Here is a 26,324-nt window from a genome sequence, read left to right as displayed (position 1 = left end):
TTATTTGCTGTATTTTTAAACTTCTTTTATTATAAAATCAATCCTCCAGTCATTGTCCTTTTTCACAAAGAAAAAGTAGAACTGTATTTCTTAAAATCAGCATTTCTGTAAACATTTTAATGTTTGTCCTATAATCTCCAACAAAAATGTAATGATATTATATTATGGATTACTTTTCTCTTTTTGTTTAAAACATGCTGTCATGAACATGTTGTCATTAAATAGATGCTCTCCTGAAATAAATTTAGATGTTATATAATATTCCATTCTGTGAAAAAAAAATACATAAAATCAGCCATCTGTTAGACATTTATTTAGGTTTTTTGGGTTGTTAACTTATAAGTAATTGTTCATTGCTGATTAGCCACTCGTCCTTTCTTTAGAATAAATTTGGGTAAATTACTGAGTCAAAGGGTAGCCATGAAATTTTAAAATTTTTGGCCAACTTTGTTGTCATTAAGGTGAGAAAAACCTTATTTCACATTTCATTAGTCAAGAAACAGTACTCTGTCATATGTATGTTGGTTCTTTTTATTTCATTTTATGACCTGCTATTTCTTCTGTTGTAATGGCTTTTTATGTAACCAGGTTATCAGACTTTTTATTGCTTAAATTAAAAATATTTATTTTAATTACCTTTAAGGGATGGATAATTAACTTGGTAGGAGGGAGATCTATGTAATTGAAATATCCCATTTTCCTGAGATTCTGTGAGCACTCTCCTGCTGATACTTTCTGCAATTATGGTTTCTGCAGTGGTTCTGTCCATAAAGACTCTCCCACTCCCAAGTTTATAAGAACATTTATAAAAGCATTGCTCCAGTGTAATTTTAATTTTGATGCCTGACTGTATTATTTTGTTTAAAATTTTTGTTTTGTACATGCATTAAGGTAGAACTAGGATGTTTGTACTCAAAAGTTAATTATCCCAGTACCATTGATTTCTATAATCCATTCTTTCTTTTCACTTGAGTTGAAGTGACATCTTTATCATATATTAAATACAAATACTAATTTTGGAGTCTTTTCTCCTTTAATTCTCTTGCCATTTAAATTATTCTTTCTAGCTCAATGTTTTAAAGTCAGTAATACAGTTTAAAGCAATATTTCCGTTGCATATTTTTAGTGAAATAATTCCTTATGTATTATTTCTTTAGCTACCTTTGATTTTATTCATCTGTATATGTGATGATCTAACTTTATCATGAAGTAGAAGGTTGGAAGATAGTTGACTTTATCTGGTGTGTATGTTCTCATAGCTCCTTTCTTTTGATTATTGCTATTGAAATTTTTCAGTGAATTTCATGTTAAAGGAAATTCTAGCCAACTCTTAGTAGTTTATAGAATGCTATACTATTAAAACTGTCTCATTGAAACCAAATCAAATTTAATGATAAATATGCTCCAACTTAAGATTTATCTGGTTTTATATTAGTATAATGATTTTTATTGTTAGGGTAATATGAAATAGAACAAATTGAGGGGTCAAGATCTAGATATGTGGTAAGCAAAGCTTTTTTTTGTTTGTTTGTTTTTGGTAAAGGGTCAGGTAGCAAGTATTTTAGGCTCTTATGGTCCATAGTGTGTTAGAGATACTTCAATAATTTTCATATTAACATGACAGCAACCATGACCAGTATGTAAACAAATGGTCATGGCTATATTCCAACATGCTTTATTTATAGAAGCAGGCTGGAGTTCTACAGCTTATTAGTTGGCTGACCCTTGTTATAAAAATTTATTAGTATAATTTTTAGTGTCTTAGAGGATCACTACCTGAAGTATTATTTTGTAGTTATACAAAGATGGAAAAAACTTGGTTTTAATGTCCCAGACTAAAGCAGAATAAGTACAATCTTGATGTTCTATTTCTATCAGACCTCTAATGATTCAATATTTTCTTTTTCCTAATACACTCCTTGCCCCCTGTTCTTAATAAATATAAAAAATTAAAGCAGGGAATATGGTTTATGTTAATTGCTTTTTGAATTATTTGAATGCTACGGAAGTGATAATTTTTAAATGCTAATACAACTTTAGGTGTCTTAAGTAAGGCACATCACTCTGAGCCAAGTTCTTACTGTTCCTACTTGTAGAGTACAGACTTAATGTGTGGTAGCTGGATGTTAAGTTTTGAAAAGTTCTAGTGTTTTTCTTTTCCAAGTTGGTAGTAAATATAAGACATGTCTTATGCTGCTCCTTTTCCCCATTGTATGAAATCGCTGGTGATGTTTTCTTTTTTCTTTTTTGACAGAGTGGATAGTGAGAGAGAGACAGAGAGAAAGGTCTTCCTTTTTGCCGTTGGTTCACCCTCCAATGGCTGCTGCGGGCGGCGCATTGCGCTGATCCGAAGCCAGGAGCCAGGAGCTTCTCCTGGTCTCCCATACGGTACCGGGCCCATGGACTTGGGCCAACCTCCAGTGCCTTCCCGGGCCATAGCAGAGAGCTGGCCTGGAAGAGGGGCAACCGGGATAGAATCCAGCGCCCCAACCGGGACTAGAACCCGGTGTGCCGGCACCACAAGGCGGAGGATTAGCCTGTTAAGCCATGGCGCCGGCCAGGTGATGTTTTCTTGAACTGTCAGTTACTGCTGTAAGGGATGGGTGAGAGGAAATGGCAGTAAAAGGTAAACTGTGCACTTGCATAGCATGAACTTTAAGCAGTGTTAACTTTCCTCTGCAAGATGGAGTTTTTAAAACCTTGTAGTTGTGAACTAATCACTTTCCCTTTTGTATCAAGGGACCCTTTGGATGCCTTCAGCTTATTTTGTCCCTTCTAGGTGATTCTATAGACGAGAGAAAAATAGGTATTTGATTCTGTTCCAGGTATAATCATGTTGGTTGGCTGGTTACTAGGAAAAGATATCCTGGAAATGTTTACGATTAGTGTAAGGTAAGTTCGAATACTTTACATTGTATATAGAGAAAAGTTCATGGAAAATTAAATTGAAAGATTATTTTGTTGGAAAAATTTTGATATTCATGCATAGTTTTTCATAACAGACATTTTGCCTGAACTGTTTAAGGGCTCATTACATGCTTAGGTCTCAAAATTTTTTGCACCAAAATAAACTTAAATTTTAAAGAGAAATAATCTTTTTAAATTTGAGACACAGAGACAGAGAACTCCCCTCTGCTGGTTAATTCCCCTCTCCTTCACGCCACAGATGCATGCGGTGGCTGGGGCTGAGCCAGAGCTGGGAGCCAGGAGCTCAATCTGGGTCTCCCCTGTGGGTCGCAGGGACCCAGCTGGTTGAGCCTTCACTGCTGCCTTCTTGAGTGTGCATTAGCAGAAAGTTGAGATTGGGAATGGAGTTGGGACTTGAGCCGAGGCACTCCAGTGTAAGATGCAGGTATCCCAAGTGGCATCTCATGTCAAACATCTGTCCCTAAACTTACCTTTTAATTCTGTTTTCCATGAACTCCTTGGAATAGCCTCCTGTCATATCTTTGCTTAAATAGTTTAAAAGTCTCTCAATGAAAACTTACATACATGGCAGTGGAGAAAACCCACAGTTAGTGTCTGGGATTATTAACTCATTCTCACACTTTTGTATGTAGAGAAGAATTGTTCAACAGAAAATTAGCAGCATGAGGAAAAGGTTACAAAAAATGAATAACCAACCTTGGAGGAGAAAAAAAAAATGGAAGAAAAAGCAAATAATTTCCAAAATAAGCAGAAAGCTTGGGTTGTAGAAAAGGATCAGAGAACAAAGAAAGATTTTGGAAATTAGCATTATGATTGCCAAATTAAATTGTAAGACTGTAATGTAAGATTGAAGAAGGTTTCTCAAAAACTGGAGTAAAATATCTGAAACAGAATGAGATAAAAGTGCAAAAAATGGAATTATTTCAAGAAATGGCTTCTAATTAATAGGAATTTCAGAAAGAGGTAAGGTGAAATTATATAAGAAATGATGTATGAATTTTTTCAAGCTAAAACAAAAAATGAGTATAGATTGCAAGAGTCATTAAATGCCAGTTAGGATGGAGAAAACTGTAACTAAGTAAGTCTTTGTGACTGTAAAGAAAACAAGTCAGATCACCCCCAAAGGAAGGATGGCTGAGCTGGCCTGGGACTTCTCATTAAAGCTACAATTCTGACTGCTGGGATCCTTCTTGGTTCTGCTAAACATTTTAACTGATATGAATGTGATAAGGCACATTTTACCCTTCAGCTGGCATGACAACTTCCCTCTCCCCTCCTCTGAGAGTCCATGCAGCATTTACCTCAGTACTAGGAGCTGAGGCCAACATGTGAGTGGCCAGCTCTTCTGGTTAAGTTAACCTAATGTTCCCTAGTAGATAACATCTCTTGATGCCTGCAACGGCTATGACTAGCTCTAAGAGTCACTGTATTCAGAAAACTCAAAGCTATGCTTTTTATAGGATAATTACAGTTTTCCAAGCCAGAGACAGTTTATCAGTCAGGGGGTCCCCTTATCATAAGCAGTATTGCCTGGCAACATTTGTGGCATACTATTCTTATCAGGTTACTAGAGGAGTAGAACTAGATAGTTAATCAAATGCAGAGGGGAAAAAGTATTTTATTAAGTCTTCATCCACAGTAACATCAAATCATGCTAGACAGTGGGACTTTTGAGAGCAAATTATGGGAGAAAATGATATAGCCTCTAAATTATGCCTATCCAAAGTATCAGTTCAATTAATTACAGAGAAGCAACTACTTAGAACATTTTGTTAAAAAACTTACTCTGGTATGAATTCCAGCAACACAGAGTTCAAAGAAATTAAGATGATGTGTGAATACAACAAAGGACAGAACCTGTCTAGGTGTCTAAGGGAAAGAAATCATGGGTGACATCGCAGTAATAGGTCTAGGAAGTAGTAGCTCAACTATTAGAACAAAAATCAAGGTATTTCAAAAGGAAAAATTAGGTATATTACAAGGAATAGGTAAAATGAATCAGAAGTAAAAACATGTGTGATATAATTAATATAATTTTTCTCCTAAAGAAGCAAAAGTGCAATTTGAAACTCTTGCTTTTAATCTGTATTAAAAAATCATAGGTTAAATATGAAATAAATTAAGAATGAGATATTAGTCATTGACATATTCTCTGTTAGACCCAATTTTTGTTTTTGAGCAGTTTTAGGATTTTCCTTTTTTTTTTTTTGGAGCAGTTCTGTTTATAAGTGTTGCCATATCATGAATTTTATTCTTTCTTCAAGGATTTCCAAAGAATAATAAGACAATTATAGGCCGGCGCCATGGTGCAGTAGGTTAATCCTCCGCCTGTGGCGCCTGCATCCCATATGGGCGCCGGTTCTAGTCCTAGCTGCTTCTCTTCCAGTCCAGCTCTCTGCTGTGGCCTGGGAAAGCAGTAGAAGATGGCCCAAGTGCTTGGGCTTCTGCACCCGCATGAGAGACCAGGAAGAAGCTCCTGGCTCCTGGCTTCAGCTCCGGCTGTTGTGGCCGTTTGGGGAGTGAACCAGCGGATGGAAGACCTTTCTCTCTGTCTTTCCCTCTTACTGTCTGTAACTCTACCCCTCAAGTAAATTAAAAAAAAAAAAAAAAAAACAAACTTAAAAAAAGGAGACATTTTAAAATTTTTAGGAGAAAAACACTTTATTTTCTAATTATCACATCTCCATTAGATTATCTTATTAATCTAGATATATTATGGGATCTTTTAGTTTTGAAACATTTAGCTGTTTCATCACTCTAGGAATTATTATTGTTTTTTAAAAGATTTATTTATTTGAAAGGCAGAGTTATATAGAGAGAAGGAGAAACAGAAAAGACAGAGATCTTTCATCCACTGATTTCACTCCACAAATGGCCACAATGGCTGGAGCAGGTCTGATTCAAAGCCAGGAACCAGGAGCTTCCTCTTGGTCTCCCATGTGGATGCAGGTGCCCGAGCACTTGAGCCATTCTCCACTGCTTTCCCAGATGAATTAGCAGGGAGCTGGATCAGAAGTGGAGCAGCCAGGACTCAAACTGGCGCCTATATGGAATGCTGGTACTTTAGGGGGCGGTTTTACCCCCTATACATCAGCGCCGATAGGGTTACAGAAAGAGAGATTGCTCATACATCTGCTGGGTCACTCCCCAAGCGGCTGCAACGGCCAGGGCTGGGGCAGGCTGAAGCCAGGAGCCAGGAGCTTTTTCCAGGTCTCCCAAGTGGGTATAGGGGCTGAAGCACATGGGCCATCCTCCTCTGTTATCTCTGGCACATTAGCAGGGAGCTGAATCAGAAGTGGAGCAGCTGGTTCCATTTGAATGAGGAGCATTCTATTAAAGTAACCTAAGGGAGAGGAGGTTCATCCATGTTGTAGTATGTATTAGTATGTCATTCCTTTTTTTTTTTTTTTTTTTAAGATTTACTTATTTATTTGAAAGTAAGAGTTACACAAAGATAGAAGGAGAGGCAGAAAGAGAGAGAGAGGTCCTCCTTCCACTGGTTCACTCCCCAACTGGCGGCAAGGGCCAGAGCTACGCTGATCCGAAGCCAGGAGCCTCGAGCCTCCTCCTGGTCTCCCATGTGGGTGCAGGGGTACCAGGACTCAGACCATTTTCCTCTGCTTTCCCAGGCCATAGCAGAGAGCCAGATAGGAATTGGAGCAGCCCAGTCTCGAACCAGTGCCTATATGGGATAGCAGCACTGCAGGCGGCGGCTTTACCCGCTACGCCACGGTGCTGGCTCCCCGTCATTCCTTTTTATAGCTAATACTCTTCTAGTTTATGGATATCACAGTGTCACATTCATCAGTTGATGGGTATTTGTTCTGTTTCCGACCTTGCTTCCATCTTTTGATTTCTGTAAATAGTGCTACAATGAACATTTCATGTGTAAATTTTTGTCTCAATGTCTGTTCTTTTTCATATTTTATAGAAGAGGAAACTAGCCTTTAGGGCTGGATTAATAAGTACCCAATGTTACACAACTAAAAGGTGGTGAAACCAGGAGTAAAAAATAAGGCAGTTTGCTATCAGGATCTATATTCTTTAACTATTGTGCTTAGCTTGGCAGCTAGTATGTGTGCAGTAAATGATTATCAGTGTTCCTTTATTTTTTGAGAAGACCACTGTTGGCAGTTTGCGGGATCAGTTTTGCATTTTATTTGGCTTTACATAATGTCCGATTCAGATCATTGCCGTGGTTACTCCTTAGTGTAAATTTTAATATTGTGTGTACATTGGTTATAGTTTGGCTGTAGCAGCAATTCCTGAAGGTCTTCCCATTGTGGTCACAGTGACACTGGCCCTTGGTGTTATGAGAATGGTGAAGAAAAGGGCCATTGTGAAAAAATTGCCCATCGTTGAAACTCTGGGTAAGTCTGTGTTAAGCTCATGCTTATGCAATGATGATTTAGTAGTTCATGTCAACATGAATCATATTTGAGTTTACAGTTTTTCTTTTAGAGGCCAGCATAATGGTATTTGGCCTGTGGCAAAGTTTGGGTATGGTTTAAACAACCAAAAAATTAAAAATTCAGATCTCTAGGGGCAAGATTTTATGAGAAATCTTTTGGCCTTGTGGAATGTTCTGTTGCTTAAATCAGGTAAAAAAAATTCATATAATAGATTAAATTTTGGAGTAAAATTAATAGAATTCTTTTCTTTTGACATTGTAATGAAGTACAATTTGGGGATTATTACTTTCCCCCAATGCCATATTTGAATTGAATTTGCTCCTAAGACAGTGAGTATATAGTAGTTATATTGCTGTAATGTAACTTTATGTGCAATAACTATGAAACTCCTTTTTTTAAAATTTAGGATATTCAAAAATAATACAATTTTCATTTGTATTTTAATATTGAGAAAATGAAATATCTTGAAAAATCCTTAAAGAAATTACAGGAATTTGAATATAATAGAGTATCCTCCAAACTTTATAAAAATTTATTACATAAAATTAATTTTTATGTTTAATTTCAGAAGCTTAACCTTATGATGAATCAAGCATAAAGAGAGAAGTTAATCTAAAATTACCACTAAGTTAGATCTCTACAAAACTGGGGGAATTAGGACAGGGTTTCCAGAGTCTTGGATTTGCTTCCTGAGTGAACCCTGCTTGTTTGGTGACATATAGTGATTTCTTCTTAGGCTGCTGTAATGTGATTTGTTCAGACAAAACGGGCACACTGACGAAGAATGAGATGACTGTTACACACATATTCACTTCAGAGGGTCTCCATGCTGAGGTACAGTATAGCTTGTTTTGTTTTATAGCAGTGACGTGCCTTGTAGAGAACCCTAGTAGCCTTCTTAACAGTTTCAGTGTCTCACCTTTGAAAGGGCCATAAGTGAGCAGCAGCAATTTTCCCTTCCCGCGTGCTTGTTTAATCTAGAAACTCCTAGATACCTTCTCCCTCCATCACCCGATCTTGCCAGCTTTTCTCTCCTCAGTAACTTTCAGTTGAGTAGCCGGCTGCTTCAATCCATTGTGCAGTCATTTCTCACCTGGCCTTCTGAGAAGCCTCTTGGTATTTCTATAGCAACTCCTAATGCCATCACCATATAGATTAAGGGTTCTTTCTGGAGGCAGCTTTTGAGTGTGTCACTCCCTAAATTATGATGCTTCAGTGGCTTTATATTGCAGCTGTGATCCTGACCAGTGGTCTCTCAGGGCCCTACTTTCTGTCTTTTATTTTATTTCCCTCTTCGGCCTTGTATGTTGTTTTTTGATTTCTGTGCGCTGAATAAACTTGCTTTGTAGTTCTTCCAGTGGGACAAAGTTCTTCCCGCTGCTGCTCTCACTGTTTACGATAGCCTAATGCTTCTTCATCCTTTGCTTCTGAATTCCAGCCCTACTTCAGAAAATCTTTGGGATCGCCCACAATTGGCCCTGTGTTATGTTGTCTTAGCGTTTTATCCCTCTCCTCTTAGTCCTTAACCCAGTGAACTTTTCTGTTCCTCTTTTCTGTTAGATGCTAAGTTGTGAGAGAGCTGGGACCATATTGCCTAGCTTAGGGCCTGCCTCCGTCATAGTAAATACTTGAATGAGTAAATGAATGAATGAATGATTTTAGAAGTTCCGTATGGACAGTCTTTTTTTTTTTTTTTTTTTTAAATTTATTTTATTTATTTGAGAGAGAAAGAGAGGTCTTCCATCTACTGGTTCACTCCCCAAATGGCCGCAATGGCCAGAGCATAGCTGATCCAAAACCAGGAGCTGGGCGCTTCTTCTGGGTCTCTCATGTTGGGCCATCCTCTGCTGCTTTCCCAGGTGCATTAGCAGGAGCCTGGATTGGAAGTGTGGCAGCCGGGACTCCAGCCGGTGCCCATATGGGATGCTGGTGCTGCAGGCTGGGTCTTTAACCCACTGTGCCACAGCACTGGCCTCTGTTTGGACAGTCTTATAAATGCATATCACTGTGCGATGGTTTGTTGTGATGTTGATTAGAGCCAAGACCCCATCTCTGCTACTCACTGTAGGATTTTTGACTGGGATGCTATTAATATTATTTATGATAGGCACAGTATTTTAAAATGAATTTACAGCTAATATACTCAGTGGAATTTGCATTAGACAATTGACAGAAATCCTACTTGGGTTTAATTAAGTCCATTCTTCTAGATTTTAACATGAGACTTAATGTTTAAGGTGCTGGACTTGGTCAGGGATGCCCAGAGTTGTGTTGGTGAATATCCCCTTTCTGGCGAATGGGTTCCATGTGCTTACATGGTCCAGATATGGAAGATAAGATACTGGTTTCTCTTTTGTTTTGAGGCTATCATTTTAAATGTCAAGCATTAAACATTTGTTAATTATTTTCTTCCTAAACTGTGTTCTTTTTGTTGTGAAACTTACTTTTGTTTGGCTTGGTTTGTTCTTGCCAAATGAAAGAAGTGCCTGCTTGTTTCTACCTCTGGTTTTTAAAATCTGCATGCAATATGCTGTGTTAAAGTAGTTTGCAGTGCTAGGGTAAATCTCTCAGTGTCTCTGAGCCTTCATATTTGCAAAATGAATTCTGCTTTTATCTAGACCACAGGTTTATGTTGAATGTTAGATGTAATGAATTTGATTTATTTGCAAATTATAGTGTGCTTTTTAAGTGTAATGTTCTATAAACTTAAGCTCACTTACACAGATTTTTTTAGTTTACTTAACCTTTTTGTCATATGAAAGTGGAAACTAGAATCGTTTTAGGTTAATCATTGTGGTGCAGATTAGAATCTAGATGGTTCTAATCTTAAAATTCCTCTAAGTGTTTGCTTTAACAGTGTCATGGTGTACAGTGAAATGAACAAAGCCCATTGTAGTTTTGGCTCTCCTGTGTCTTGTTACTGTACTATTGACCCCATGTTAATATTCCGTAGGTTACTGGCGTTGGCTATAATCAGTTCGGAGAAGTGATTGTTGACGGTGATGTTGTTCATGGTTTCTATAACCCAGCTGTTAGCCGAATTGTTGAGGTAAACATTTCATTCTCCAAAAAGATGTTTTTCTTCATAATGACTAAAGGCATAGTAGTGGATTCATGGTGTATATGATTTTCTCTCAGGCGGGCTGTGTGTGCAATGATGCTGTCATTAGAAACAACACCCTAATGGGGAAGCCGACAGAAGGAGCCTTGATCGCTCTTGCAATGAAGGTACGTGTCTCTACCCAACCTATCCTCTTTGACCATGAGATGTCACCCTCGAACAAAATGTGAGACCATCATTTTCAGTATTACTGGATTTAGGTATTGAATAATGAAGACTTAGTGTTTTGTTGTTTTCCTGCCCAGTGGGAACTAGGCATAGAGTTTATTTTACTATAACTTTATTTCTTACGAAGCTTACAGACTAATGTGATGGATTTCTTCTTAGGAGGAAATGTTCCATAATATTGACATCTATGTGTGAAACACTTTATAAATGTGTATGGTAGCTGATAAATACTAACTTGTAAATGAATAAATGGCAACATTCTTTGATATTTCCAGATAATAAAGATTTTAATGAAGTCATGAGAAATTAGCTTTTATTTTTCTGGTCTTTCCTTTCCCTTTCTCATCAACTTCTCAAAAGTGAATGTAGATTTAAAATTTGTATTTGGGGGCAGGTGTTAAGCCACCACTTGGGATGTTTACATCCCATGTTGAGTGCCAATTTGAGTCCCAGCTCCTCTGCTACTTATCCAGCTTCCTGCTGATGTACTTAGGAAAGCAGTGAATGATGACCAAGTGTTGAGATTCCTGCCACCCTCTTGGGAGACCCAGATGGAGTTCCTGGCTCCTAGCTTCAGCCTGGCCCATCGCTGGCTGTTGCAGCTGTTTGGGGAGCGAAACAGCAGATAGAAGATCAGTCTCTCTTTCTCTCACTCTCCCTTTGAAATAACTAAATCTTTAAAAAAAAATTTGTAATGAGGAGACAGACTACTGTCCCAGCAACCTTTTCATCTGTCTTAGTTAATTTTATCTCCTAAATTCTACATTTGATTAATTGAGAAACCTGATAGTTTTTGGATATATGTATTTCCTAAGAGAAAGCTATATTTTTATCATCTGGTCTCTGTTAGTAAAAATAGCATAATATAGCTTTTGTTTATTTGTTTTAATATTTTATTTATTTATTTGAAAGTCAGAGAGATCTCCCATCTGTTGGTTAATTTCCCAAATGACCACAACAGCTACTGGTCCAGGCTGAAGCCAGACCCACTTCGTCTGGGTCTCCCATTTGGGTGACAGAGGCGCAAGCACTGGGTCATCTTCTGTTGTCTTCCCAGGCACATTATCAGGAAGCTTCATCAGAAGTGGAGTAGCCGGGTTTCAAACCAAGCACTCTGATGAGGGATGTTGACTTTAGCAGTGGATTAATACACTGTGTCATAGGGCCGGCTCTGTGCGTAGTATAGCTTTTAAAGATACTGAAAAAATGGGCCAGATGTTTGGCCCAGCTGTGAAGATGCCTGTATCCCTTATCAGAGTGCCTGAGTTTGAATTCCAGCTGTACTTCTGATGCAGCTAAGTGTGTACCCTGGGGGGCAGTAGATGATGGCTCAAGTGGTTGGGTCACTACCACTCATGTGAGAGACCTGGACTGAGTTATTGGTTCTTTGCTTTGGCCTAGCCCTAGCCATTATGGGCATTTGGGGAGTGTCAGAGTACCTGGGTTCAAATCCCTGCTCCATTCCTGATTTCAGCTTCCTGCTGAAGACAAATTTCGTTTGCTAAGAAGTGAGGGGTTGAATGGAGGTGGGCATTTGGCAGCAGTGGTTGTCACACCACTGAGGATGTCCACATTCCATATTGGAATGCCTGTTTCAAGTCCCAGCTCCACTTCTGATCCAGCTTCCTGTTAGTGTGTGCTCTCGGAAGGCAGTGGATGATGGCTCAAGGACTTGGGTCCTTGCCACCTACTAAGGAGACTCAGATGGAGTCTCTGTTTCCTGGCTTCGCCCTGGCCCAGCCCTGGCTTTTGTATGCATTTTGGGAATGGATCAGCAGATTAAAGATCTCTCTCTGTCTTTCTCTCTTTCAAATAAAATGAAAGTAAATAAAAAATATAAGGCTATAATCTTCAAATAATCCACAACAAATATTTTTTGGGGAAAAAGTGTATGTTCCATATTGATTGATGCCATTTTTGTATTCTGCTTCCTTTTCGATTAATATAGCCTAGTTTGGTCTACATACAGTCCAAGTAACATGCCTTAGGCTACCTTGTTGAAGATGTACTCTGCTTTTCAGGAAAATGCAGTATTGCTGTTCTTTCATCATTATTTGGAAAACAATCCAGGGATTTCTAACCAAGTTAGCTACAAGTTGTGATCATTATTCTTTGTTACTTGGGAAAAGTAGTCATGTGTTGGTGAGGATTAACTTTTTTTGTTCCATATAGATGGGGCTTGATGGACTTCAACAGGACTATATCAGAAAAGCTGAATACCCATTCAGCTCTGAGCAGAAATGGATGGCTGTTAAATGTGTGCACCGAACCCAGCAGGTATCCCTGTATTTTTTAAAAATATATTCTGCTTGTCTTAAATAACTTTATTTACTGTCTACCTTTAGAGAATCATTCTACATAAAAGACCTGTGACTTTAAAGTCTGTAATTATAGAGCATGTTCATCTCCCGGTATTCTCATACTCTTTCTGATACTCCTTCCCTGTGGAGTCCATGTATAGGGAGACTTAGTTTTACTGTGTGGGCAAATAACTGATTTGTAGCCTAGTCTTCAGTCTCCTGGAGCTTACCTTGTTGTTTACTTTTGATGATAGTTCTTCATGGGTCTCTGCTGACTCTGTTTTTAATCTGTACTCTTTCACTGAAGAAATGTCTTGACTCTACAAAAATAAAACCACATATTTTGTAGAAAAGTTGTTCTGAAATGTGTATAAATCATGTTAATTGATCCAGTTTACAAACTGACAAAATGATGTCTACTGATAACTCAAGCTACCATCTTGTTCCTGAGTGCTTTAGAAATTTTTACAGTTTGTGCAATAAGAATTCTGAATTTCTACATTATATAATTATATCATTTATAGTTATTACTAGCTTGATGTTTAAATTTACTTTGTCCTTAAAAAATAAATTGGTTATTTTTATATTTCCTTTGATTGGAATGAAGTTAGTTATATGCTCACCTGTGAGCATTTTGGAACCAATTATATCTCTGTATAGGAATGAATTAAAAAAATTCCTTCCCTCACCCGTGATAATAGGTAATATGTTGGTCTTGAAAGAAAACCACACTGAGTTAACACTGAGCTTGTAAGTGGAAGGCTTCTGGGAACTCTGTTCTTGAGAGGTGAAAGAAGGATGTCTGTGCAGTTTTTAGGGGAATTTTTTCCAAACTCCTGGTGTGAGAGACAGTTGAAAGCAGAACTATAAAAATGAAATGACTGCTACTTTAAACCTTGTAATATAATGCTTTTAAAAATTGCATTAAATGGTTTTTAGCTGCTGTCCCTTAACTGTACTGGGTACTTCAAAAATTTGTGGAGAATGGAATTAAAAGGTAAGTTTGTTTTGTTGCAAAACCTTTTTAAATCCATGCAGTTTTCTCATAATACACATTTTCTGTAAACTTTTTCAAGATCCTTTGTATGCATGGATTTCAAAAACTTTTTGCACTAAAAACTTAGCTTTTTTTTTTTTTTTTTTTAAAGATTATTTATTTATTTGAAAGAGTTACAGAGAGGCAGAGGCAGAGAGAGAGAGAGAGAGGTCTTCATTCGCTGGTTTACTCCCCAGATAGCCGCAATGTTTAGAGCTGCACTGATCTGAAGCCAGGAGCCAGGAGCTTCTTCTGGGTTTCCCACACGGGTGCAGGGACCCAAGGACTTGGGCCATCTTCTACGGCTGTCCCAGGCCATAGTAGAGCTGGATCAGAAGAGGAGCAGCCAGGTCTTGAACCGGTGCCCATATGGGATGCCAGCACTACAGGTGGTGGCTTTACCTGCTATGCCACAGTGCCAGCCCCAAAACTTAGCTCTTAATTCTATTTTTTCATGAAGTTTTTGAGGCTCCTAGCATGGTAAGAATATGTACTTGATTTTTTTTTCTCATGGGTCTTTTTCACTTCTATTTCACTGTCTGTTTCACTGTCGCTCTGTACTTAAAGGTACTTACTCTATTTCACTGTCGCTCTGTACTCAAATGTAATATGGGTCATGCAGTGTTCAACAATTTGACTTCTTAGCAGTTGTGAATCTAACCTCATCCCAGTGTTTCAGTTGTGAAAGCAGGGGATGGATTGTGACAGCATATAAATTTGGAAATACTTTTGTCTTCTGTTTTCCAAACTGGAGGGTTTCTCTTACAACACAAAGCCAACCTACCAAACAGATAGACAAAACCCAAACCCACAATGACTCAGGATCTAGAAGAAGTCAGTCTGACACAGATAAGCAAACTTAACAATTTAAAAATAATTCCAGTGGCTCAAATAGTTTATTTTTATAGGACTTTCATTTGAACCTGATAGTATACATTTATCTGTACCTATCCTTGGAACCTGTCAAAATCACAAGCAAGGAATAAAAGGTACAAACTAATAAAGAGAAAATATGAGAAGGCTTGAGAAGCCAGGTGAAGGCAGGGAGTAGCGTATAAGCTCAAAACAGGAGAGAAGGTTGAAATTCTGAGTAAGGAACCAGTAGAACTCCCCTAAATCCTTTGTTGCTACTTTGAACCGTTATCCCTCTTTCACCCCTATAGAGTATTGAAAATCTGATTTTGGGGACAAAAATGGAGAGAGTTGGATTAAAGACTGAGATGTAAAACAGAGTGATTGTTCTGGATAAACCTCTGTTGTCTCTTAGAGTGCATACAGGCAGTTAGCTTCCTATCCCCATTCCCTAAATCTGAGGTTTGAAGAGTTTCAGAAAAACTGGTGCTAGGAAGGTTTCTCAGGTTAGGGGCATCCCTAAACTGAACTCTATGTTCCTTTGGAAGAGCTTCCTTGCTGTTAACCTACATTGAGGTCTACCAGTTGATTAGCTCTGCCAATGCCTATGTAGCTTTTAGTTCTTTAATTGCTTCATTCCTGAATATAAGTGGGCAAGCAGAGATTGCTAGATACTTGGAAAAGACTTTAGTATGAAAGATACTAAACAGATACAAACCAGCAGAGAATGGGGTTTCAGGGAAACCATAATAATACTGGATGCCAAAATAAAATTTCCAAAAGCCATAAAAAATGACAGCAAAAAATATTTTCAATAGAATATTTGTCAAATAAGTCAAGGAATCGTTCAGGAAATATAACGGACAAACAGATGAACAGTATAAGAAATGAAGTAAAAAAAAATAGAAAAATAAATACTGGTTCAGTATTCACCTGATAGAATAGAATAGAAAACAGGAAATAGCAAGATTGTACCAAATAATACCAGCAAACTTGCCATATGGAAAGACTTCCACTTACAGAATATAATGGACCACCAGCTGATCAGTACAGTGAGTATGTTAAAGGGCAGTGAGGTGGGAAAGAAACAGCAAAGCCCATCATAAAAGAGTTTGTGGACACTTGGAGAAAAAGAATTCTTCAGGCAGGTGCCGCAGCTCAATAGGCACACCCGGTTACAGTCCCAGTAGGGGTGCTCGATTCTGTCCCAGCTGTTCCTCTTTCAGTCCAGCTCTCTGCTGTGGCCTGGGAGTGCAGTGGAGCATGGCCCAAGTCCTTGGGCCCTGCACCCCCATGGGAGACCAGGGGAAGCACCTGGCTCCTGGCTTCGGATCAGCGTGGTGCACCAACTGCAGTGCGCCGGCCACGGCAGCCATTGGGGGGTGAACCAACAGAAAAAGGAAGACTTTTCTCTCTGTCTCTTCTTTCTCTGTCTACCTTGCCTGTCCAAAAAAAAAAAAAAAAAAAAAAAAAAAGTCTTCAGAGATCTATGAAGTAATAGTGAAAAAAAGATGTAGGGATTAAAGTAGCTTCCTTATACCTTTCAACTGTTAACACTGGATAGAAGCTGGGATTTAATAGAACCAGCTAAACTTAACAAATATGAGGATAGAATTAAAATGTGTATCTGACACCATATATTCTTTTTTAGAAAGATACTATGGGGGGGGGGGGTGCTGGTGCTGTAGTGCAGCTAGTTAAAGCTCCAGCCTGCAGCACCAACATTCCATATGTAGTCCAGCTCTTTGCTAAGGCTTGGGAAAGCATTAGAAGATGGCCCAAGTCCTTGAGCCCCTGCACCCGCATGGGAAACCCAGAAGAGGCTCCTGGCTCCTGGCTCCGCATCACCTCAGCTCTGGCTCTTGCAGTCTTTTGGAGAGTGAATCAGCAGAATGAAGACCTCTCTCTCTCTCTCTGCCTCGCCTTCTCTTTCTGCCTCGCCTTCTCTCTCTGCCTCGCCTTCTCTCTCTGTGTAATTCTTTCTTTCAAATAAATAATTCTTTAAAAAAAAAAAAAAAAGCAAGAAAGATACTATAGGATAATAAACCAGGCAAAAGAAAGACTTACAGTCTGGTGAGGACAGAGGTTAGAGGTGAAGGGAAATTCCTGGATGCAGCAGACCTGGAAATCATTCAGCTCAAGTTAGAAAAGGAAAAGAGAGCTAGACCGAAGGAGGGAGGTAACAGTGAGGGGGTGAGAACAAAGTGTGAGAGGCATTCCTTCTGCTTGTTCTGTTATGGAAGAACTCTCATACGAGAAGGGTTGGATATTGTATTGAAGACTTCAGGAAGAACGACTGGTAGGTACAAAGAAAACTAAGCAAATAAGAGGCAGTTGTTAACTTTTAAAAGACAGAAAACTTGAACAGGAAAAGAAGTCTCATTTGATCTGTCTGGTAGGGCAGGCAATGGGAACAGCATCCTGTTATGCCTCTTTGCTCATAGTTGCTTGGGAGGGCACCGAGACATCTGCAGTCTCCCTGTCAGTGTGACACCCACAGGAATAGCAGGTTATACACTGGCCTAGGGATTATGAAAAGACATGCCACTTGTTTTTGGCAGATATGTACAAGCTGAAATTAAACTTGCATATGGTATATTTTTCTTTCTAGGACAGACCAGAGATTTGTTTTATGAAGGGTGCTTATGAACAGGTGATTAAGTACTGTACCACATACCACAGCAAAGGGCAGTCCTTGATGCTGACGCAGCAGCAGAGAGACCTGTACCAACAAGAGAAGGCAAGAATGGGCTCAGCAGGACTCAGAGGTAAGGCCTCTTCAACCCAGTCTCCAGGGTGGAAGGGTGCAACCTTCTTACAATTGCAGGTGAATTCTTGCTTCACTTCTGAGCCTCCAGCTCTGTTCTAGGCTTTGTGGAACCCTTGCCATTTCTGAGCTGCTATATTTTAGTTGAGCAGTTGTCCCCTCAAAAATAGAAAGTCAAGAATGTAGCAAAATAGACATTGTCTGGTTCTGAGAGACCTGTAGTGGTCTCTGTGGAGGTGATAGAAATTTTATTTTAAACAAGCTTGTCTTGTTGGGAGGGACATGGCTCAAGGTAAAATGATATTACTCTTTATTTTGTCACTTTATCTTAGTTGTTAATAAAAAAAAAATACTTCCCTGAACTTAAAGCTTAAGCTTATTACTTGTCCTTTAAAATAAGATGATTGTTAATTTGATCCTTATCTACTGTCTACCTTCAGTTGCTGTTCTCAGGGAAGTAAAGAAGTGCCCAGAAACTGCTTTTGTGTGTGCTGCTGGTGGAGCAGGATGGGGAGAGGGGAAGGTCTGCTGGGCACCACATGTCAGGCTGCCTCTTCTAGGGCTGTTGGGTACAGGGTGAGGGGCAGGGAGTGGGGCTGTACCTGGTTCTTTACCATCTGGACAGTTACCCAGCTTGTGCAAAGCTTGTGTAGACTTACAGCCTGGAAATTGGAAGAGTTGCTTCCTCAATTTCATGATTTTAATGCAGTGGAAGACAAATGCTGCAATTCTTGGGTGAGAGGAAAATGGGTTATCTGAAAAACGTTCTTATTTATGGTTCTCTTAAGGGCATTCTTTGAGCTTAAAACATTTGTCCAGATTCATAGGCCTTCTCTTTCTGTAATAAGCTGAGTTGGCAAGATGTTCTTGAGGTCAGAGCCCTGTGCCCCGCTTGCTACCATACTCTAAGTCTGTCCCTAGGGCCCTTTGTATCAGCCTGAGCCAGGGTCACTCCTCCTGCCCTCCCTAGAGCTTGGTGCCTCTCATCTTTTCTGTAGGGGGCTTTATTGTGCTTATCCCAACAGCTCACATTATATCTCCAAGGAAATGGAGGTGGAGCCTTCTGGTGGATTCTGTTTCAAAATAGATCTATTTTTTTTGCATGAAAAAAATTTTTAACAAAATCTCTTTTCCTTCTTCCTGTCTCCTCCATAGTATGAGAGAGTTTGGTGGCAGGTTCCAGGATTTCTGGGGTTTGTTTCCACAGACCTGAATCCTGACTATGCCTAGATCTCCACCTCAGCCCTCAAGCCTGTGGCCTCTTGCCTCCAAGGAAGAGTCTGTCTCCTAGCATCAGTACTGAGTAGGAGGAATCTCTTTGGTGAAGCTGGGCCAGTCTTAAAGAGTGGTGGGCGCTGTGAGACCACGGAGTGCTTATAATCTTAAATATGAATTTATCAAGCAAATGTGTAATGTTACTTACACACTCTGGGGAAGGAGGCACAGGAGTGCCCTGTGTGCTGTACTCCCACTGCCATCTGAACTGTGGACCAGCTGAACTATATTTTTTTTCCTCTGACACCATCTTTATTCATTTTTTTCAATAGAAAACTCTTATTTAATATATATAAATTTCAAAAGTATAACTTTTGGATTATAGCAGTTTTTCCCCCCATAACCACCCTCCCACCCACAAATCATCCCATCTCCTACTCCCTCTCCCATCCCATTTTTCATTAAGATTCATTTTTAATTATCTTTATATACAGAAGATCAACTATATACTGAGTAAAGATTTTAACAGTTTGCACCCACACAGAAACACAAAGTATAGAGTATGTTTTAGTAATTCATAGTACAACACATTAAGGACAGAGATCCTACATGGGGAGCAGGTGCACAGTGACTCCTGTTGTTGATTTAACAATTGACACTCTTATTTATGACATCATTAATCACCCGCGGCTCTTGTCATGAGCTGCCAAGGCTCTGGAAGCCTCTTTGAGTTCACAAACCAGCTGAACTATTTGGTGGTCCAAGCTAAAGGAAGTTCACATTCTCTGGCTCAGAGTAACACTTTGACCTCCTTGTGTCCCTTTCTACTCCTCACCCCCATCAAGGGAAAGAGTGACATTGTAAAGATGTGGCCCAGAATTACAGTTGTTAGAACAAGGGGGAGCTTCTTCTGGGTCTCCCACATGGGTGCAGGGGCCGAAGGACTTGGATCACCTTCTACTGCTTTCTCAGGCCATAGCAGAGAGCTGGGTTGGAAGCAGAGCAGCTGGGTCTTGAACCGGCACCCATGTGGGATGCTGATACTGCAGGTAGCTGCTTTACTTGCTACGCCATAGCGCTACCCTCCACGCCCCTTTGTAAAGATTTATTTATTTATTTGAAAGAGTTACAGAGAGGCAGAGAGAGTCTGTTGCTGTCTTTAGCCCCGCACCAGGGACTGCTACGTGGCTCATTCTTTGTAGGGTGAAAGTTTTTGGGGCCTACAGCTACATAAATAGTTAGGTATATGAACCCTACCTTGGAAAAAGAATGAGTTAATTACCTTTAACTTTGGTCTTCCAACTACATCTAATCCTCCATGCCTTCTGTTTGAGCAAGAATAGATACTTTGATCTCTCTCTCAGGGATTTTTCAGTCTCCCTATGAGGTGTTTATGTTTAGATTGTGTGCTTTCGTGTTTCTTGTTTTATTACGTTGTTGTTCCGTCTAATAATATTTCACATACAGGCACATCTTTTTGGTTTGTAACGATAGTCACTAGAGGTTCAAAAATTCTGAGAGCAAGAAGCTAAATTATATTTGGGAAATTGATAGTACTTTGTGCTATACATTAAATGCCCAACGATGATAGGAAACTAACTATAGATAATGATTTGGTGACCTTTTGTGTGCTGTCAGAGAACCCAAGTAACAAGTAAATACCTGTTACTGTTAAGGAAAGAGTGAAAGAATCCAAATTTTCTTTGCATTAATGGTCTGACAGCTACTTTACAGATTAACTTTACCTTCCAGGGTTTGTCATGTAGAAACTTGTTTAAGGCTGTATGTAATTAATTAATGCAGCCTTCTCCTCAGGCTAATGAATTTTTCTGGAGACCATTGAAACGGAAAGATGAAGATACATTAGAAGCCACCTTCAAAGGTGTCTGTTTAAAATTTATTTTGAAGCTTGACAAACCCATAGTTTCTCTAAATAATTAATCGTATTTTCTAAAGAGGCAGTAGTTTGTGTTGAAAGTAGCTGCATGTGGTTGCTCTGCAAAAACATTCTTCATTCTCCCTCACTTGCCCTCTTTGCCTAACAGTTCTTTAGTTTTATTCCTTTTAATTTTTAATGGCTTAAAGCAACCCTGTATTTAGAACCATTAAACTGTAATGTCTTGGCATGTAATAATTTTTAAATATTTGTATAATAACTCCAAGTGATATTATAGTCTTAAGTAATTTATTATCAACTAAATTTTAATGTTTTTGTGACTTATATTTTCTTTTGTGGATTTTATTATTGTCTCCTAAGTTCTTGCTTTGGCTTCTGGTCCTGAACTGGGACAGCTGACATTTCTTGGCTTGGTGGGCATCATTGATCCTCCCAGAACTGGTGTGAAAGAAGCTGTTACAACACTCATTGCCTCAGGAGTGTCGATCAAAATGATTACTGGAGACTCACAGGAGACTGCGGTTGCAATTGGTATCCCTAGGCTGCTTCCTTTGTTTTTGATGGCTTCTCTTTAAATACTGTAATGCACAGTTTTGAACCATTAGATGTGAAGTGTGTTTACATAACACTGAGATCACGTAATTAAATCAACTCACCTTTTGGCTCATAAGTCTCTAAAATTTTGGGCACAAATTGATTATGGTTTGAAAAGTAATGTTTTATTGAAAATAATAGGTAAATTATTATAAAGTCTCTTAATGTATTTACAGAATGATTTTTTTAGCTTAATAATGGTGCTGGCAGATAAAAGCACTAGATCAAGCATGTGAAAGGAAACATGAAATTTAGTTTTTCTTGTTTAAATGTGTATTTTCTTCTACTTGAAAGGCAGAAGAGAGGGAGAGAGATCTTCCATCAGCTGGTTTATTCCCCAAATGCCTGCTATAGCCAGGGCTGGCCCAGACCAAAGCTAGGAGCCTGGAACTCAATCTGGGTCTCTCACCTGGGTGACAGGGACCCAAGTAATTTAGCCATCTCGTGCTGCCTCCCAGGATATATTAGCAAGAGGCTGGATTAGAAATGGAGTAGATGGGATTTGAACCTGCACTCTAATATGGTATGTGAGTGTCCTGAGTGGCAGCTTAACCTGCTGTACCACATCTGCCTCTTAGTGTTTCCTTTCAATTTAAGAGTAATTTTGAAAGCAGATAATTTGTAAAAAAACAATGCTTGCTGTATGTATGTGTTTCTCATTTGTATAGCTATATTGTTTGAATGCTATTTAAGAAGTATATGACACAGAAAAACAGTTTGTCTTCCAGAGCTTATAAACTAGTTCACACCATAAATTTAACTGTTTTCTAAATTCCATTAGTTCTGGTTTTCTTAATGTGGGGAGCACCTAGGTGAAGAGTTTTATAACCTAAGAAAAGGTCACTGGAAACATAATTAATTTTGGGAAAAGATTTTTTTAATGAATTTATTTATTTGAGAGGGAGAGAGAAAGAACAGCAGGAAGTAAGGGGAGAGAAAGAGAAGTATCTTCTATCCAGTGGTTGACTCCCCAAATACCTGTGATAACCAGGACTGGGCTGTGCTGAAACCAGAAACCCAGAATCCAATCTAGGTGGAAGAATAACTTTTAAACGTTTAATTTATATGTAACTGCATGATTACCACAGATCTGCCACCATTTTGAGGTGGTTGGCTACTCTTGTTGAAATGCATGCTTTGGATATTTTTCTTAAAATACATTCTGATCTTCATTAAAATTCTGATGAACAGAACCTGATCGGTCTAGTTTTAGTTCTTAGATTTGCTGGATTAAATAGTGAAAACTGTGTTCTTCAGTTTAAGCAAAAGTAAAGCAGTTCAACAAAAAAACCCCAGACTTACTATTAATTCAGATAGATTTATTTTACCAATAGTTTGTTTTATGGTCTCTTGCTTTAAAGACATTTTATACTTAAAGAGAGAACATAACAAATTTTATTAAGTGAGTGTTATGTTGACAAGCCCATCAAGCAAAACATTTCAGTTAGATGGTGTTTTCTCTTTTTTTCACTGTAGCAAGTCGTCTGGGATTATATTCTAAAACTTCCCAGTCGGTCTCAGGAGAAGAAATAGATGCAATGGATGTCCAGCAGCTTTCACAAATAGTGCCGAAGGTAGGCCTCCATGGAAACCTTTCCTCCTGCCAGACCTTGCTCTTACTGTGATCTTCTTTAGTACAGTCCTGATGAAACTGCTCACTTGTGAGTGACTGGCATGTGACCAAATTGGTTGGCCCAGTCCTGACATGCAACCTAATCATTAAAATAGGTATTACCATTTTGTGACGTTGTGTATGAGTATCAGTGCCAAATTTAACTTTAGTTTCTTCTGAGGAAGGTACTATGTAAATAGAAGGTGCTTGGTTTTATAAATAAGAGGATGGCGAGAGACACCATTACTTTATACTTCTTACCCTTTCCTTCTAATTAAGTTTAACATGAGTATATGCTGAATTAAAAAAAAAAAATCAAAGTATCATTTACATACAGTAAAACTTACCCTTTTTAGTTTATCATTCCAACTGTTGACACATGGATGCTATTTTCTAACCCTCAAGATGTAGAACATGTCCATTATTCTCCAAATACTCTTAGGCCTGTCTCTGTCTCTCTTCCTATACCTTGGCAGCCAGTGATCTGCTTCCTGATTGCTGCTGCCGTTGTTTTAAAGATTTCTTTATTTGTTTGAAAGTCAGAGAGATCTATCAGGAACAGCAAGGACTTGAACCATTGCCCATATGTGATGCTGTTGTCACGGGTGGCAGCTTTACTTGCTGTGTCACAGTGCTGGCCTGGATCTGCTTTCTGTCCTTACAATTTTGTTTTCTCATAATGCTCTCTCAAAATTGAATCATACAGTGTGAACCTGGTGACTATTTCTTTCACTTAGCATAATATAAAATGAGATTTAAATATGTTGGTAGTATGTATTGGTGGGTTGTTCCTTTTATACTGCTGAGTGTATTCTACAGGAGGTATACCTTGTTTGCCAATTTGAGGGCATCTGGGCTGGTTGCTATTCTTGCTGGTTGTGAGTAAAGCAGTGTACACATTTGTTTACAAGTGTTTACATGAAAATAAATGTTTATTTCTCATGGGTACATACCTGTGAGTAATTGTTGCATCATATGGTTACTATGTATTTGTAAGAAATGCCAGGATGTTTTATGAGATGGTTTTACTATTTGGTGTTTGTGAGGACGCAGAGCAAACTTCCAGTGAGTGGGGTTGTTGTTTCTCTCACCCTTTCCTAGTAGGTGTACAGTTTCTATCTAGTGGTTTTAGTTTGCATTTCTCTTACAACTCATGATGTTGACTGTTTAACACTGGTTTTCAAAGAGCAGAAAGTTAATTTTGATGAAGTTGTGTATCAGTTTGTTCTTTTTGGATCATGCTTTTGATGTCTTAATGTAGGAACTCTTTGCCTAATTTCTTTGCATATGGCTGTTAAACTGTTCCAGCACCAGTTGTTGAAAATACTGGTTTTGATTGCAGTGCCTTTGACCTTTGACCTTTGTGCTTTCTCAACACATTATTTATAGGGGAAAAATTATGTCTGCTCTGTCATAATACAGTGGTTTCTTTAAAGTTTTCTGATGTGAAATTAGCCTACTTTATTATCAGGCTACTTTCTGGGGGCCTTAAAAAGCCTGGTTTGGGCACACACAAGTGTCCTAGGAGAGATCCCTTAAGAGGTAGGGCTCCTTCTTTTTTTTTTTTTGGACAGGCAGAGTGGACAGAGAGACAGAGAGAAAGATCTTCCTTTGCTGTTGGTTCACCCCGCAATGGCCACTGCAGCCGGCTCACCACGCTGATCCGAAGCCAGGAGCCAGGTGCTTCTCCTGGTCTCCCATGGGGTGCAGGGCCCAAGCACTTGGGCCATCTTCCACTGCATTCCCTGGCCACAGCAGAGAGCTGGCCTGGAAGAGGGGCAACCGGGACAGAACCTGGCGCGCCCCGACCAGGACTAGAACCCGGTGTGCCGGCGTCACAAGGCGGAGGATTAGCCTACTGAGCTGCGGCGCCGGCCAGGGCTCCTTCTTAATTCAAATTGTTGACAGTTCAGTTTTCTTGGTCTCATTACTATTTGACCTATGCATATATTTGTACCCAGGGACATCAGAAAGTTTGAGAGAAATGGAATTAAAAGATAAGTTAATTTTTGTTCCAGATAGTTCATACTTTATACACACAGTTGTATTTCCTCCTCATAGTCACTTTATAAAAAGATAGTCAACTCCATTTAAAAAATTGTTTGAGTGGCGGAGAGAAAGAGGAAGAGAGTGCTCTTATCCCTCCAATGGCTGGGACTAGGCCAAGCTGAACTCACAAGCCAGCAATCCAATCTAGGTCTCCCACATGGACAGTAGGAACTCAGTGACTTGAGCTGTCACCTCTGTCTCCCAGGGTCTGCATTACCAGGAAGCTGGCATCCAAACACTCGTGTTCTAACCCTAGACCGAATGCCTACCCCATCCGCTTTTAAATTCTTTTTATATTTATTTATTTTAATGATTTATTTCATTTATTTGAAAGGCAGATATATATATATATATATACACACATATATACATATATACATACATATATATATATATATAGAGAGAGAGAGAGAGAGAGAGAAATTGATCTTCCATTTGTTGGTTCACTTCCCAAATGGCTACAATGGCCAGGGCTGGGCGAGACCGAAGCCAGGAGCCAGGAGTTTCCTCCAGGTCTCCCACATGGGTGCAAGGGCCCAGGCACCTGGGAAACCCTCCTCTGCTTTTCCCAGGTGCATTAGTAGGGAGCTGGATCAGAAGTGGAGCAGCTGGGATTCGCACTGGTGTCCATATGAAGGAGGCTTTGCAGGCAGTGGCTTTACCTGCTATACCACAGCACCGGCCCTGACTTTCTTTTTATTTTAGTGCAGTACTAGATTTACAGTACAGCTGAGTGGATAATACAGAGTTCTGTCTATCCAGTCTAGCTCCACCTTCTACTCTTAAATTTCCCCTCATGTAAATGCTTACATTAGTATAGTGTACATTCATTATAATTAATGAATCAGTACTGACACATTCTTGTTATAGTTCCTGGCTTCTTTTTGTGGTGTGGATTTTTAGGAGTTTTGACAAATGCATAATGACATAACATCCATTATTACAGTTTCATACAGAATAGTTTCATTGCCCTGGAAATCCTGTGTTCCACATATTCATCCCTCTCTACCTGCCCCCAAATCTGTGTTTCCTCTTTCAGAATGTTGTGCAGTTGAAATAAAACCATATGTAACACTATGCATTTAAGGCTCCACCATGTCTCTTCCTACCGTGGTGGCTCATTTCTTGAGAACACTGAATGATATTCCATTGTATGAGTGTGCCACAGTTTGTTTATATATTCAGCTTTTGAAGGATATCTTTGTTGCTTCTAGGTTTGGCAGTTATAAGTAAAGCTGTTATAGACATGCGGATACAGCTTTTTCTGTAGACGTAAGTTTTCCATGCTCATTTCAGTAAATTCCAAAGAGCACAATTGTACAGTCAGATTATATGGTAGGAAGTTTAGGTTGGGGCTGGCACTGTGGTGTAGT

The 26,324-nt window shown here is 39.2% G+C and overlaps 1 protein-coding gene across 3 annotated transcripts in view; it reads left to right on the top strand.

Moving 5' to 3' along the window:
• ATP2C1 (ATPase secretory pathway Ca2+ transporting 1) overlaps positions 1-26,324 on the top strand; it is a 130,205-nt gene that overhangs the window by 73,629 nt on the left and 30,252 nt on the right. For all 3 annotated transcript variants that reach the window (XM_062214791.1, XM_062214806.1, XM_062214798.1), the window contains 9 exons: positions 2,826-2,892; positions 7,174-7,298; positions 8,077-8,174; positions 10,294-10,389; positions 10,479-10,568; positions 12,802-12,906; positions 17,429-17,585; positions 21,057-21,227; positions 22,767-22,864. In XM_062214791.1, the coding sequence (XP_062070775.1) occupies positions 2,826-2,892; positions 7,174-7,298; positions 8,077-8,174; positions 10,294-10,389; positions 10,479-10,568; positions 12,802-12,906; positions 17,429-17,585; positions 21,057-21,227; positions 22,767-22,864 (1,007 nt within the window). The remainder of the gene's footprint in view (positions 1-2,825; positions 2,893-7,173; positions 7,299-8,076; positions 8,175-10,293; positions 10,390-10,478; positions 10,569-12,801; positions 12,907-17,428; positions 17,586-21,056; positions 21,228-22,766; positions 22,865-26,324) is intronic.

The sequence above is a fragment of the Lepus europaeus genome, chromosome 2 (assembly GCF_033115175.1).
Source record: "Lepus europaeus isolate LE1 chromosome 2, mLepTim1.pri, whole genome shotgun sequence".
NCBI lineage: Eukaryota > Metazoa > Chordata > Mammalia > Lagomorpha > Leporidae > Lepus > Lepus europaeus.
This window is presented reverse-complemented; position numbering and strand designations above follow the sequence as displayed.